At 33.4% G+C, this 16,390-nt stretch overlaps 1 protein-coding gene across 3 annotated transcripts in view; it reads left to right on the forward strand.

The window, feature by feature from the left end:
- Window positions 1-16,390, forward strand: part of MNAT1 (MNAT1 component of CDK activating kinase) — a 284,646-nt gene that overhangs the window by 75,813 nt on the left and 192,443 nt on the right. For all 3 annotated transcript variants that reach the window (XM_001377477.4, XM_056810856.1, XM_056810857.1), the window contains exons 2-4: window positions 2,433-2,585; window positions 6,071-6,144; window positions 14,291-14,394. In XM_001377477.4, the coding sequence (XP_001377514.1) occupies window positions 2,433-2,585; window positions 6,071-6,144; window positions 14,291-14,394 (331 nt within the window). The remainder of the gene's footprint in view (window positions 1-2,432; window positions 2,586-6,070; window positions 6,145-14,290; window positions 14,395-16,390) is intronic.

Raw genomic sequence — 16,390 nt, forward strand, 5'->3', positions numbered from 1 at the left:
ATGAGTAATGTGTTTCATCATGTGTCCTTGTGACACTACCTATCTTTCTCTTCTCCTTGGTTATTATTATTCCTCTTCCTGAACTCTGTGGTCAAGCAAAACAAGCCATCTCTGTCTTTCTCACACTTGACAGTCCATCTCTTGTTTTCATGCCTTAGTAATGTCTATCTCATATGCTCAGAATGCACTCCTTACTTCTGCCACATAGTCTTTCTCTTCTTTTAAGTGTTTTATAATTCTCTTAGCTGCTTGTGACGCCCTCTCAAATTACCTTATATGTTTACTTAGTTTGTATATATATCTGTGTTTATTTACTTTATATTTATGTTGCATATAATTTTATATATTTGTTTTTTCCCCTTTTAGAATATAAGATTATTTTGGGTAAGATTATTCAATTCTATTTGTATCCCCATTACCTGACACAGTATCTGGCACTTAATAAGTGCTAAATAAACATTTGTTAATTGACTGATGAAGTTCTTACTTCATTCCTCAGGACTTTCTTACATACCAGCCCTGTAGTTTACAATTCAGCCCATGAAGACTTAGCATGATTGCCATCCTTCAGAGTGATCTCAATGTCCAGAATAATAGTCATCATGTTCCAATGTAATATTCTTCTTTTAGTGGGCATAGTAATTAATGAATCACAGGCAAAATATCAGTCCTTAGAAGATAGGTCCTTGTTTTGAGGGGTCTACTAGTCTGGCAGAGAAGGCAAGTTTTCGGAGTGGGAATTGAGCCTTTGGCTTTAGATATGTCCTATTCTCAAAGGTTGGTAACATTTTTGATACCTGCTTGAGTTCAGTCTTGGAAATACCATTTCTGTTAAACAGGAATCCTCCATACTTTATCTATTTTGTTAGAGGAGCTATCTTGCATCACCCAACACATAATAGAAAACTATGAAAAAAAGAGTGATTATATGACTTAATTATCTGTTCAGTAGGAAGAGGGTCCCCAAACTAGCAAATAACTAAAGTTTTTTTAAACAAGTTTTTTCTTACTCTTAACTTCACAGACATCAACAAGCATCAACCTTTCCATATGCATGAATAATAGAATAGAGGATTATGCACAAAGTCATAAATATGGAATAGCTTGTATTTAAAAAGAAAATTCAACTGGTAAATTTTAAGCTTTTCTTGCTTGTCTATCTCCTACTAAGCCTTTTTCTCTTTCCTTCTGTGCCTTTTTAGAAATATTATGGTGATTCTTTTTTCATTACAGCTAACATTTCTAAAAACATGATTTTGATAGTTTGCAAAGCACTTCATATGTGTTATCTCATTAAGCCTGTAAAGGAGATGTATTATTATCCTCATTTTAAAGTTTAAGAAATTGAGCCTGGAGAAGTTAACAGAATTACCCAAGTCATGCAAGTAGTAAATATTTCAGATAGTATTCAAACTCAGGTCTTCTTGACTTTTAGTCTAGGGCTGTATTCAAAAAGGCACCTAGGTTTTACAGTAATTGCTTTTCAAAAGTGTTATAGAATGAGTGTTAATTCTGGTAAACTTTGACTCTAGAAGACTTAATTGTTTAATCTGACCTCTTCTCTTTGGTGCCTGCCAAAGACTCTGCTTGACTTGGTTGGTCCTTATGAATAGTGAGCTCTAAGACATGTATCCGCAGCGGGCAACATGTCTTCACTGTATTGGGGCTTTTGTTTTAGATTCTGTCTACCAAATTGTTGAAAGTAACTTATGTAAATGAAGTGAAGGTATGTAGGACTCTTCCTAGGTAAAAACAACTTGCTTCTGTCTAGCCCAATAGATAAAAAGGCAACAGTGAGGTCAACAAGTAGAATCTGTGCCGCTCAGAGGTTGTAGGTTCTACTGTGTTGTTGAAGTCAGCAATGTACATAGCCAGCCACTAGTGAGATAATTTTTAGGTTCTTGTAGCTTCTTTAAGCTTCCAGGTACTATATGCCTTCTTCACTAGGATTGATGTAAGTGGACATTGTATCAGCTATAAAGTACTTCAGCTTACTACATCTCCATCAGCATTAAGCAAATAGTTTTTATCTCTTCTAAGACCCAGTATTTGGTGTTAATGATCTCAGATGGCTGGGTTACTTCTAAGGGTTTCTATTTGACTGTCCTATTTCGTTTGACTTCAGCACAAGTGTTCTTTGTACTGTGCTACGTCAGAATCTGGTATTTTTTAGGTGCTTTAAAAGTGACTTAAAATACAAATTAACTCTTTTATTCTTTATTGTCTATTCTGTCATTGCTTCTAGATAGTTCTCTCATTTGACCTCTTCCTTTCTTTACCAGGTAATTATTCAAAATATATATGAAAAGTTTACTAAATTAATTTAGTGTCTGAAGTAAATTTTGTCAAATTTCAAAGAAATTTCACAACTGAAGTTGTGAACATTCACTTCACTGACTTAAATGATGCATTTTTTCCCCCCTTTCTCACAGGTGTGAAAGTTGTGTGGAACTACTCTTTGTTAGAGGAGCTGGAAATTGTCCTGAATGTGGCACCCCTCTTCGGAAGAGTAACTTTAGAGTACAACTATTTGAAGACCCTATTGTTGATAAGGAAGTTGAGATTCGGAAAAAAGTGCTAAAGATGTAAGTATTGTTATTTCCAAAACTAAGTTTGACTGAAAACTATTATTGATATCTCTTATAAGGTATTTAATCACTCAGATTTAAAAAGAGTGCCATCATGAACTGTACAGAAGACAACCTTTGAAGAATAAGGATCAGTCACATTTCTGTTAAGTAGAAATAAGACTTCATTGCAAAGGTTTTAAAAAATCCTGTAATTTTTTGTTTTGTGCAGATGATAATCAAAAAGTACTTATTAAATGTCTTCTATGTGTTAGACCTTAGTGATAAAAATGCATCTAATTATACTGTCCCTATTAGCAAGGAGTTTACAGTTTAAGAGGGAGACAACAAATACTTATAAACATATGTGGAACAAACATAAAGTAGTTAAGTACAGGGTAGTTTGCAAAGGTTCTTTAACTAGTATTTGGTTTTTGCCAACTTAGTCCGAACTATGGGATTCTATGGAGTAGAAGTGAGGACAGATTGTATTCCAGGTTTGGGAGTGCATTATAACCATTTGCCAGTATAAAGGCATGAAGAAAGAAGATAGAGTGTCCTATGTGAGGAACAACAGAGAGGCCAATGTGGTGTTTGCCAAGAAGTATGTAGGAGGTAATAATGTCTAATGAGCCTGAAAAAATAGTTGGGGAACGATTGTGAAGATCTTTAAAAGCTAAACAGAAGAGTTTATATTTTATTCTAGAGGCAATAGGAAGCCTGTGATAGGGAGTAACATGATTAGATTTTCACTTAAGGAAAATTGCTTTGGCCTTTGTGCAGGATGAATCAGACGGTGATATTCTTGAGTAAAGGTGATCAATCAGACTGTTACAGTTTTTAGGATAAGAGCTGATCAGTCTAAACCAGCGGTTCTCAACCTCTCAATTTGTAGCAATGAGAATACATAATACATATCAGGTATTTACATTCCAAATCTTAACTGTAGCAAAATTACAGTTTTGAAGTAGCCACCAAAATAATTTTTGGTTTGGGGTCCCTGCAACATGAGGAACTGTATTGCAGGGTCACAGCATTAAAAAGGTTGAGAACCACTGGTCTAAACTAAAGTGGTAATTCTATTTATAGAGAACAAAGATTATGGAGTTAGAAATGACAAGATTTAGCAACTGATTGGTTATGTAGAATGAAGGAGAATAAAGAGTCAAGGATAATAATAATAATAATGAAAAGCCTACAAAACTAGAGACTAATAATGGATTAGAAGAATTTGACAAAGAAGAGTTTGAAAGGCAGGAAATGTGAGAGGGAAAGAAGATGAGTACTGTTTTCAGACATATTGAGTTGAAATGCCCCTGGGATGGCCAGTTTAAATATCCAATAAACAATTGGTGATGAAGCATAGAAGCTTAGAAGAGAAAATCAGATTGAATTATATATAGATTGGGAGTCAGCATTATAACAACAACAGCAGCAGCAGCAGCATTTATAAAGTGCATTAAGGTTTTCAAAGCACTTGAAAAATATCTAATTTTGTTCTCACAAAATTATCTCCCAGCCTGGGAGATAAGTACTGTCTTTATTCTTATTTTACAGTTGAGAAAACTGAAGCTTACCAAGGTTAAATGAGTCTTCTAGGGTAACAAAGCTACTATATGTCTGAGACTGAATTTGAACCCAGGCCTTTCTGACTCCAAGGACTCCACTGTTCCCTGGAGCTGTATAAGAATGACAGTTATAATCCAGGGGAGCTGATGAGGTCACTGTAAATTTTACTTAAAAACAAAAAAACAGTAAAGCAACAACACAAAAACATCAACTTTTATTTTAAAGAAAACAATCCATTTTCTTTGTGATATTAAGCTATTTGTGATTAGAAGAGAAAACTCATGCTTTTTAAATTTGGTATATTTTCATTGTATTATATAAACTATCAGGCAGATGCCAGATTGTAAAGGATTTTAAATGCCAAACAAAGCATTACAATTTTTATTCCAGTGACTATAAGGATCCTCTGTAGTTTTTTGAGCAGGAAAGTGAAATGGTTAGACTTGTGTGTTAGAACTACCACTTTGGCAGCTGTGCGGCAGTTAGACCAGTTTGGGCACTCGATACTAATTAGGTACTAACTGCTAGCAGTTCATTCACTCATGATACACAGTATGGCATACTGTCTAGTGAGCTGTCTGTGAGCTAGGAAGACTCAGTTCAGACTGTGCTTCTAACATATCCTGGTATTGTGTCCCAGGACAATGAATGCTTTTTATTTTTTACTTATTTATTTATCTGAACTGAAAACTTTTAATTAATTAATTAATTTAGAGTATTTTTCTATGGTTACATGATTCATGCCTCCCCTTCCCCCCCATGTGCCATGATTAAGACCTATTTCTGTATTATTAACATTTGCACCAGTGTGATCACTTAGAGTCTACATTCCTAATCATATCCCCATCGACCCATGTGATCAATCATATGTTTTTCTTCTGTGTTTCTACTCCCACAGTTCTTTCTCTGGATATGAATAGTGTTCTTTCTCATAAGTCCCTCAGAATTGTTCAGGGCAATGAATGAATCCTAGTGCTCTAGGCAATTCTTAAAGACTTAGAAGAAGGTGCTGACTTTCATTGGTAGAGGGAGTTTGCTTATTTGTGGAAATTCCTTATACCGGTCACAAGTCTAGGCCTTATCTTATCCTTTATTCCACAAACATAAATTGAATACTTACTATATATTAATTGCTATATTAGGTGCTTTAGGTGATGCTAAATGGGATGCAGCATCATCACTGCCTTATTGGAGCTTTTAGTCTAGTTTCCACCATATAGTTTAATTCTTTATCAAAGATTCCCACCTCCTCCCTTAGTCAAAAATACGATAATAGCATTTTCTATTCCTTTATTTAAAACAAACTCTATAGTTTGTCCCTGTGAAGGGAGAGAGTTGCTATTCCTTTAGAATACATTTCCCAAAGAATAAATTTACTTCATTCTTAATATTTTACATTTGTTTATATAGAACTTAATAGTCTACAAAATACTTTCACAAATATTACTCATTTGATCTTCATCACAGCCTTGTAGGAAAGGAAGGGCAAATATTGTTATCTCTATCTACCCATAAGTACATGGAGACTCAACATTTTTAGAGTTTTTAAGTGGCTAGCCTAGAATTATAAGTAAGATTGGAGGTCAGATTAAACTGTTTTTGTAATTTTAAATCCAGTGCCTTTTAAACAATTCTGTTATTATTTACCTCTACCCCTTTAACCCAAGATTTTTCTTTCTCTTAAATATTAAAATGTATTTTCTGTGCTATGCTGTACTCTTTGCTTCTTGTCTCATTTGTCTGAGAAGTTGATTAAGCTAACACCTTCATGTAATTTTTCAATCTGAAACAAAGGGTAAAGGAGAAGATATACTCTTGTATGCAAATAAAAAAACAATTCTTTGTCTTTGAATAGCATAAGAACTAAGAAAAAAAACAGCCTGATGAACCAGAAAGCTGGTGATGTAATAACTTGTTTTTTTCTTCGCTTAAAGATATAACAAAAGAGAAGAGGACTTCCCTAGTCTAAGGGAATATAATGATTTCCTGGAAGAAGTTGAAGAAATTGGTATGTTTTAATGCTTGCATTTTTGATGTGATATGCCCTTGAGAGATTGTATGCTTTTAAAATGTTTCAGATGTCTAGGAGAACATCTCTGTAATTCTTTAACAGGATTTGTTGTGGTAGCTACTGTTTATTTAATTACTTTTTCCTTGCATTTTAATCATGTTTATCAAGTTTAGGGGAGTGTATACTTAAGTATTAAACATTTTATCTACTAGCATGATAAATGGAGGAAGTGTTCCTTTAGAACTGCTAAGGGAAGATCTTTTCTGCAGTGTTGATGTTATGTTATTTTTTAGTCATATTTTATTCCTCCTGATCATATTTTGGGATTTTTTTGGCAAAGGTACTGAAATGGTTTGCCATTTCCTACTCTAGCTCATTTTCCAGATGAGGAGATTGAGACAGAGTTAATTGACTTGCCCAGGGTCACACAGTTGGTGTGACCAGATTTTAACTCCGATCTTTCTGATTCCAGCCTATCCATTGTGCTCTCTAGCAACCCTGATGTTACTAGAGAAGATTAAATAAAAGAAAAAAATATTGAAATCCTTATTTCTAGAGTAATAGAATCACAATTTAGATCAGAATTGGAAGGACTTGGAGGCAATTAGGTAGCTCAGGCAGACAGGCCTAGAGGCAGAGGGTCCTGGGCTCAAATTTGTCCACAGATACTTCTTATCTGTGTGATCTTGGGCAAATCACTTAACCCTCATTGCCTTGCCCTTACAACTCTTCTACCTTAGAACCAATACTAACATGGAAGGTAAGGGTTAAAAAAAAATGGAAGCAAGAGTCTATATAGATAATGAAACTGAAGCCTATAGAAGTTAAATCTATTGTCCTTATTCTCTCAGTGACAAGCCTGTTGTTTAAAATGACTCTCAGGCAACTACTGTTGTATTTCACAATAGCAGAATTTTTATGTTATTACACAGAAAACCAGAGTTTAGAGAGAAACTTTGAATCTTATCTTTTTTGACCTGACTAGTTGAATCAAAACAGTCATCACAAGAAAGGGACAGTATTTATGTATTCTTCATTTTATCAGATAGTTAGAAAGACAAATTGATCAAAATGCCATATGCACCCAAAATGCATGTCACTTTTTAAAATTAACATAATTAATCTGATGTTAGTATAAATGTAGAAGTAAAGAAAGTAAGTAAAAAACTTAAGAAAATTTAGTTAACTAGAGTTAAGTGGAACAACATAGTTCTTTAGAACTTTCATATGCGTTATCGCATTTGACTTATAAAGCAGACATGTGCAATACATATTGTAATTATTATTATTCCCTTTTAAGAGATGAAAAAATTAAGGCTTGACTAGGTCAAGCAGCAAGATCCCACAATTAATAAGTTGTAGAACTAGAACTTGTACATGGAGTCAAATTATTTTATGTTGTAAGATGACTTTTTTTTGCCTTTTGAAAATCATATTCCCAGATTTTCCTTCCTTTATAGTAATTGCTGCATAGTCTTATGTGATCTTGACCTGGTTCCTTAGTACTTAAACTCTTTCTTTCTGGCTACTTGCAGTTTCTTTTTGTGGACCCAGAAGCCCTGAATTTTGGGTATTTTCATTTTGTGGTTTCAAGAAATTCCCTAACTATATTCAATTTTCACTTCATTCCATAATTCTTTTTTTTTTTAACCCTTACCTTCCGTCTTGAAGTTAATACTGTGTATTGGCTCCAAGGCGGAAGAGTGGTAAGGGCTAGGCAATGGGGGTCAAGTGACTTGCCCAGGGTCACACAGCTAGGAAGTGGCTGAGGCCAGATTTGAATCTAGGACCTCCCGTCTCTGGGCCTGGTTCTCAATCCACTGAGCTACCCAGCTGCCCCCTCATTCCATAATTCTTGGAGATCTTAATGATTTTATTTTGTAATTTTTTCAAATATGTGGTTTTTACGGATTTTGATGATGCTTAAATTATCTCTTAGCCAAGTTGTTTTTTCCAGGTTCCTGGTTTTAGATAAATACTTTTTCATTGTCTTTTTTTTCCTTCACTTGTTTCGATTTGTAGTCTTCTGTTTCTTGTTGTCTTTTGGAATCATCAAGTTCTGTTTGCTAATTTTTATTTTTCAAGGATTCCTCTGCTTGAGTCAGGTTTTTCATTTTCTATTCTAAGCCTTTTTTTCTTCTCCTAATTTTTAATTTCAGATTTCTAATTTCAATTCTGATGTCATAAAAAAAAAAACCCAAACAGTAATTTGTTTTGCTTTTTATAGGTACTCTAGTAGTACTGGGAGCCTGGAAGGCTCACTTCAAGTCTAGCTTAGAACAGAAAGTCATGAACCTTACTCTGTTAGGGGAATTCTTGAATTCCAGTCCTTTTGACCAAACCATGGATTTTTTTTTTCTTTTTCCTTTGAGTATCTAGTTGTCCTTTTTATGGACTTAATCTCTTCTGGGTTTGCCTTTTGGGTTTTTCTTAAATAATTGCTTTTCTTCATTGTGTTTGGTGTCTCCAACTTCAGGTTCTAGATTTGAATTTTGTTACATAGCAAGGCTGTCTCTCCTCTTCTACCTCCTTGTGTCCTTTTTAGATTTTTACCAGGTCCCCTTTTTAGATTTTTGGTATGGTGTATGTGGAAGAGCTATATTCTTTATGACCTTTCATATTATTATTTTAACAAAAAGTCTGATCTTTATAGCTAAAGATTCCTTAATATTTTTTAGCAACTCATGTTGTGACTAAAGGTCTTTGCATAATGTATAATTTTGTATAATTTCCTTTGGTATGTAGGGGTCACTTATTGGTGACATTTGCTAATTTCTCTTTTTTACAATTTTTTTTCCATTTGCTATTTTAGGACTCGATACTTTAATTTTGATTGTCATACTTATGAAGTTATAACTGATTTTTCCATTCAGAATTTAGTTATATTATGCTCTTTACTGTATATTTCAATGAATTATTTGATCAGAAATGAAGCAATTTTGCCTATTTCATGTCCTTTGTATTTTAAAAACTCAGGTTTGCTTTCTTGATATACAGTTATTATACATCAGTTGAAGCATATAAAGTTATTTTAAATGTTTACTTCTTTCATACCATTCCAGAACTTTTGGGTAACCTATGTTTTAGTTTAAAACGCATATTTAAGTCACAACTTCCTTAACTATATTACATATACAATGGACAATAAATGCTTTTTTGCATTGATAGTATCATTCAACAAATTCAAGAAATATTTTTATTTAGCAGCTACCACATGCAGAGGACTATATAGAAAATACTGATAATACAGTTTCAGCTAAGGATAATCCTTTAGTTTTCTTGGCATTTCTCCCGTCACCATTTTGAAAGTTGAGGAATTTGTGATGTATGCCTAACTGAAACATCCAATAATTCTATCAGTGGACCCATAAACTGAACTCTTATAGGGAAGTATGCTAAGGAGTACCCAACTAATCTTAGGCATTCTTTAGCAAAACAGTTTTCTAGGTCTATTTTTGTACAAAATCAAACCCATGAATTAGCCCTGGATACCACCCTCATAATGCTAATGAGCTCTCTGAATTATTACTGTTCTTGACAGCTAAGATCTGTTATAGTTTATATCTATACCAGTATTGTGAAATGGGAGAATGAGGTTATTGTTGAAGCATTTAAGATTCCCAGTGGGTACTTGGTTTTTCAACTTCCTTTACTTTGCTATTCACATCAATTTATAAACAAGACTGACAATACTAATTTTCCATAAATTATCTGGTTCCCAAGTAGAAACACAGCTTTTTTTTTTTTAACAGCCTTTATCAGGCACTTTTCTCTCTAGTACCCCTTTTTTGCTATGGTTATGCTAGCCACCTCATGAACATTCTTATACCTTTTGTCTCCAGAGATTTTCTCAAAGGTTTGTCCTTTATTTCATAATTACTAGATCACTTTTTGTGGTATCATTATACGCAGAGAACACATTCATTTTTAAAATGTCAAAAAAGCTTCAAAAGTTATGACTGCAAATGTAAGATTTATCTAAATAAGAGTTTTGAAAACTGCTATTTTATATTACGCCACTAGATCTTTCAGAAAATAAAATATTTTTTTTATCTTTCAGTAGTTATCTAAAGGTATGTTAATAAAATTAACCAGCAGAAAATAAAAAGAGAAAGAAATGGTGGCCACAGTAATTTCTATATCTTCTATTTCAGGGTTATTATGTTTTATTCTAATTCATTGAATGAAAGATTTATTTTAATATTTAATTATTTGCTTTGATGTTTTTGTTCATATTTTCAAACTAGACATGATTTATTTGATGGAAGAAATTCTTGTTGAGATGCTTGAGTGGTCAGGATAGAAGCATCTCTTTTCCAATTTCAAGCCTTAAAGATTGCTAGAGCATTGAGAGGTTCACTGATTTGTCTGAGGTCTCAAAATCAGTTTTGTATCATAGGTGACACTTGGACTTAGGCATTTCTATGTCTTCCCATTCCCACACATGTTTTCATTTTGTACTTTTTACTGAGTAGGTATTATCTATAACCATCTTCACAGTGATTGGTCCAAATCCTTTCTTTGTTCTTCAAGCCCTCAAAAGTTCTCTGAATGAGACAATTCAAGAGTGGTCATTTGTCTGAACTTCTCAATATTGTCACATCTCTGTCCTTTCCCCTATTTAAAAAGATGTATAGCTAGTTCTTGCTAAGGTGATATCCCTTAACTGTGTCATTAATTTCATCCTTCTCTGTTAGTTTTCTGAAGAAATCACTTCCATTCCATTGATCTTTTCCTTCTGCCTATACACATTCCAAGATCTCCACAGCCCTGAGGAAAGGAAACAAAAACAAATTTCCTTTATATATTACTTTAGAGGCAGCTAGGTAGTATAATGGATAGAGAGCTGGAATTTGATTCAGGAAGACCTGAGTTCAAATATAGCTTCAAATACTTTATTTACCACATGACCCTCAATAAGTTGATTAGCTTCTGTCTGCTTTAGTTTCTTCATCTAGAAAATGGGGGTGATAGCAATACCTACTTCCCAGGGTTGTTGTGAGAATAAAATAAGATATTTATAAATCTCTTTGTAAATCTATAAGTATTATATGAATACTATTGTTGTTGCTGTTATTTTTAATAGTTACCCCTTTAAGCTTCTGTTTTTTATCTCCTCTATTTTATTGCCCAACTTCTGGAATGGAATGAAGCCTTTAAAGTTCAATTCCATGAGGTTCTCTATAAGCTTTTATTTATCTCTCTGGAGGGAGCAATTTCCCTTCAGATCTCATGTAGTACTTTACTCGTTTCCTTTTATGTTCATGTATTATTTTGTATGGTAATTATTTATGTATGTCATAATTTCCTTCTAAACTGTAAATTCCTTTAGGCAGGAGCTGCCTCTTTTCTAACCTGTGCATTCTTCTTGTCACTGTACAATGCCCTGGATACATTTGACACTTTAAATATTTTTACAATTGAATTGAATTTAGATATTTTTGTGTTTGGAAATAACAACTTTGGCTTAGAAGCTAGAGAGCTGGCCTCAAAGCCAAGGAGATCTGGGTTCTAGTCATGTCACTAACTGGGCAAGTCACTTAACCCTTTAGTGCTCTAGAGAACTCTCTTAAGACTGAGTTGCAGAAAATTCTGGTGCTGATTTGCATTGTTTTGGTAGAGGGAGTTCCGCAATTTAGAGTTCCCTATATCTGTCATATCACAAGTCCTGTCTCTGTTTTTGTTTTATGTTTATGACCTATATTTTCTGTGGATAGTTATGTCTTGTGTTTTAGTTAAAATAAAAATAATTTATTATTGTATTAGTTTTCACAATTAAATTGTGATTTTTTTAGTGAGTACAAAAGGAAAGAAATTGAACACAAAATAAATGTTTTTTCCCCTAAGCATAAAGCATGAAGACGTAGTACAGACATTATTAATATTTTAGGCATTTTAATATATGTTTTTAATTCAGAAGAGAGTTAAGAACTCAATGAACAAATTTTTGATGAAATCAATTTTACTCTGTAACTAGGAGAGCAAGGTGGCATGATGGATAGAACACTGGCTTAGAATCAGGAAGACTCATCTCCCTAAATTCAAATCTGCCCTCAAGTACTTACTGTGTAACCCTGGGCAAATCACTTTAACCCTTTTGCCTCAGTTTCTCATCTATAAAATGAATTGGTGAAGGAAATGGCAAACTGCTCCAGTTAAAAGAAAACCCCAACTGGGTTCACAAAAAGTTGGACACAACTGAAAGGACCCAGCAACAACTATAATAGATATCTATATAAAAATAAGCTACCTTGGTTGTTAATTTAAAGGATTATTTTCAAATAATTATGAAACTAAATTCTGTTGTGAATGCAGTTTGTTATGTGGTTATTCTAACATAACAGATCTTGTAATTTTAAAAGATAGTTTATCCCCTTAACTCAGATGAGCTGTTATTATTTTGGGCAGTTTTATCATATTCTATTTGGTACATTGTTATTTGATGCTTATTCATAAAATGTATGCCTATTAAGAAAATAAATCAGGTAATTTTATCAGCATAGCACAGTCTATATAACTGCTGCTTATATAGTGGACCTTGTTTTATTTGAATTCAACACACACAAATTCAGTTATATATGATTAGCAATTGGAAAAATAGTCATAAAATATGTAAAATAAATAATTTTAACCATCTACCAAATCTGTTCCATTTTCTCAGGTGATGTAAAATCTTTTTTTTTTTTAAATATATTTTATTTGATCATTTCCAAGCATTATTCGTTAAAGACATAGATCATTTTCTTTTCCTCCCCCCCACCCCCCATAGCCGTCGCGTAAGTCCACTGGGCATTAGATGTTTTCTTGATTTGAACCCATTGCTTTGTTGATAGTATTTGCATTAGAGTGTTCATTTAAAGTCTATCCTCTGTCATGTCCCCTCAACCTCTGTATTCAGGCAGTTGCTTTTTCTCGGTGTTTCCACTCCCATAGTTTATCCTTTGCTTATGAATGGTGTTTTTTTTCTCCTGGATCCCTGAAAGTTGTTCAGGGACATTACACCGCCCCTAATGGAGAAGTCCATTACGTTCGATTATACCACAGTGTATTAGTCTCTGTGTACAATGTTCTCCTGGTTCTGCTCCTCTCGCTCTGCATCACTTCCTGGAGGTTGTTCCAGTCTCCATGGAACTTCTCCACTTTATTATTCCTTTGAGCACAATAGTATTCCATCACCAACATATACCACAGTTTGTTCAGCCATTCCCCAATTGATGGGCATCCCCTCGTTTTCCAGTTTTGGGCCACCAAGGTGATGTAAAATCTTAAGGTTTACCCAGGCTTGCTCATTCTCACTTTGAGAACAGTCAGTGTGAGAATTACATTATTTTGTGCCAAATGTTAGCTCCCCTCTCAGTCTTTATCCTGAATTTTCACTTGTAACAAGTTGTGTCTGCATCAGAGCAGTACTTCTCTTTGTTTTGCTAATGACATTTAGTTATTAATAATGGCCCCAAAGTATGAGTAGTGATGTTGGCAGCATTTCTTTTTATGGGTAATATCTATTGATATTTACCTATTAGAAATGAAAATTTCTTAGTATTATGATGGAAATAAGTGTTAATCTCATGGACTCTCAGTAGTCCTGGACCACGCTTTGAGAACTACTGCCCCACAGTGACCTTGGAACAGAAGGATAACCGCCATCCCCTTCTCCCCCACCCCCCTCCCCGACAATTCCTTAAAAATTGTTTAAAGATTAGTCAGTTTTCAGTTGTATTCATCTCTTTGTGACTTCCTCTTTTTTTGGGGGGGGGGGCTAAGATACTGGAAGAGTTTGCCATTTCCTTCTTCAGCTCATTTTATAGATGAGGAAACTGAGGCAAACAGGATTAAGTGACTTATAAAAGCTAGTGTCTGTGGCAGGACTTGAACACAGGTCTTCCTGCTTCTAAATACAGAGGTGTATCTATTGTACTACCCAGCTGCCATATACTTAAAAAATTATAAAATAATCTAGTATTACAAAATCAATATGACTTCTTGTTTTTTATATAGCTAACAGGCACTATTTGAAGCTGAGGGAATTAAAAAACATTGTTGTAGTTCTTGTCAGTTATTATGGTATTTGTGAGCACCACATATATATGTATATATATTTTATTAATATGTTCTCATGCAATTGTGGTTTCTTCTGATGCAGTTTTTAACTTGACCAATAATGTGGATTTGGACAATACCAAAAAGAAAATGGAGCTGTACCAAAAGGAAAACAAAGATGTCATTCAGAAAAACAAGTTAAAACTGGTTAGTTAGTACCTTTTTTTGCTTTTTAAAAATAGAATTCAATGCTTCAAGTTGATGCTCTTTAAATGACTTTCAAAAACAAAATTATTTTAGTTTCAGATTTAGCTTAGATGTAAAGGACGTGTGTTATAGTAATGAAGACAAGCACTTTTGTTGGTGATAATAGTTAAGCATGTTTTCTCTAAAGATCTGAATTCTTGAGTTTATCTTTATGTTAAATGTTACTTTTGCTAGAGTGTATATGTACACACACACACAGACACACACAGATACACTCCCCCCCTTATTTGGACAATAGCCATGAAAGACCTTCCATTCTTATGCTGAGAGAATAGTTGCTTTTTCATTTGAAAGGGAAAGAAAATTCCAGACACAGGCATTTATGTAGCTCCCCAGAGAGAAATGAAGAAAACAAAGACTCTGTTAATAAAAAGGTAAAATGAATTATAACAAAACTAGAGAAACAAACTTGTATGCTAAGTTTAAGTTAGCTTATTTTGCTAATTACTTTTTCCTCTCAATATAAGTGGTTTCTCTGACATAATTTGGTCCAGATATTTATCATTCATTTTGTTCTTTTAAAATTAATCTAAACAACTTATCATGGGGCCAATAAGCTATATTTAAAATGCATTTTGCAAAAAAGATGGCATATAATGTATACAATGATTCAATTACCATAATTATATATTAACTGTGGTACTGTTTCCTTCTTGGCTCTGCTTTATTATCTCATTTGAGTGAGACAGAGAAAGAATTTCTCTTTAGTTTAAATGAATTTATTTAAAATTAATATATAACTTTTAATTTGCTCTAAATATAATAGTATGACCTGTTCAAGCGTATGCTAATAGATTTAGATCTAGAAGAAAACTATTTTGTTAAGCCCTTCATTTTATAGATGAAGGAACAAACCTCTGGAGAATGAAAACAGTTTATTCAAAGTCATAAGTTTATTTTTTATTTTTTAAAAATATTTTTTCCAATGCATGTAAAAATAATTTTTAACATTTGTATTTTACTATGTTCCAAAATCTCTCTTTCTCTGCCTTCTCCCCTCATTCAGAATGTAAGTAATTTGAGAAAGGTTATTATATATGTTCAGTCATGCCAATGTATTTCCATATTAGTGATATTGGGACACACAATTTGTGTCTTAGAAGTAGAATTCCGTTTGTTCTTCTCTCTCCTTTACCAGTTCTCTCTCCATTGTTTCACCCGTCCTTTCTTAAGTCATTGTTACTTCTGAAGGAGTGGAATCATTTCATACCTCACCTCCTTAGGTTTATTTTCATTAAATAGAAGTTGAAGATTCACTAATTAAGTTGCCCCTGTTAAAAAAAACCCAGCCTTAATTTGACTAGAAATATATTTTTCTTCCACTAGAGTACGTATATAAAAATAATACAGTATAATAGCAAATTCAGAATTTTTTACTTAACCTTGAAATGTAAAATTATTTCATGTCAGGTACATTATTCAATAGAATTTCAGTTAAGTGCTATATCCATATTGTTTCCATTGTTTTAAATCAGAAAACAGATTTTTTGGTTACTACAAGTGAGTTAACTAAGTCTAGCATAGTTATGTTTTAAAAGTAGTCATTGTATTTACAACATATCTATATGGAACTCTTAAGATAAAATTTACAATTTTTTGAGTCACAGATCATATTCTAGAAATATACCATGGAGGCATTTGAAACCATCTCTGTTCTGGAATGTTTAGATCTCTTGTTTTTACATTTAGATTACCTAAATCTAAATATTCTCAGTCAGTAAGTCAAAACCATTTGTTACATGTTCTCTGTGCAGAATTATACTTGCCATTGTACTGGCTGCTTGATTTACTGATGTAGTAAATAAACTGAGTAGTATATTTCAAATGGAGGTACGAGTTCCCTAATTTCAAAAAAGAAGTCATCATTGGGAGGTGCCCTTAGATAGTTACTATGGAAGTATGGACCAGTAGTTCTTTTTCAAATGGTTGATATCTT

The sequence above is a fragment of the Monodelphis domestica genome, chromosome 1, assembly GCF_027887165.1.
Source record: "Monodelphis domestica isolate mMonDom1 chromosome 1, mMonDom1.pri, whole genome shotgun sequence".
In the NCBI taxonomy this organism is placed as follows: Eukaryota; Metazoa; Chordata; class Mammalia; order Didelphimorphia; family Didelphidae; genus Monodelphis; species Monodelphis domestica.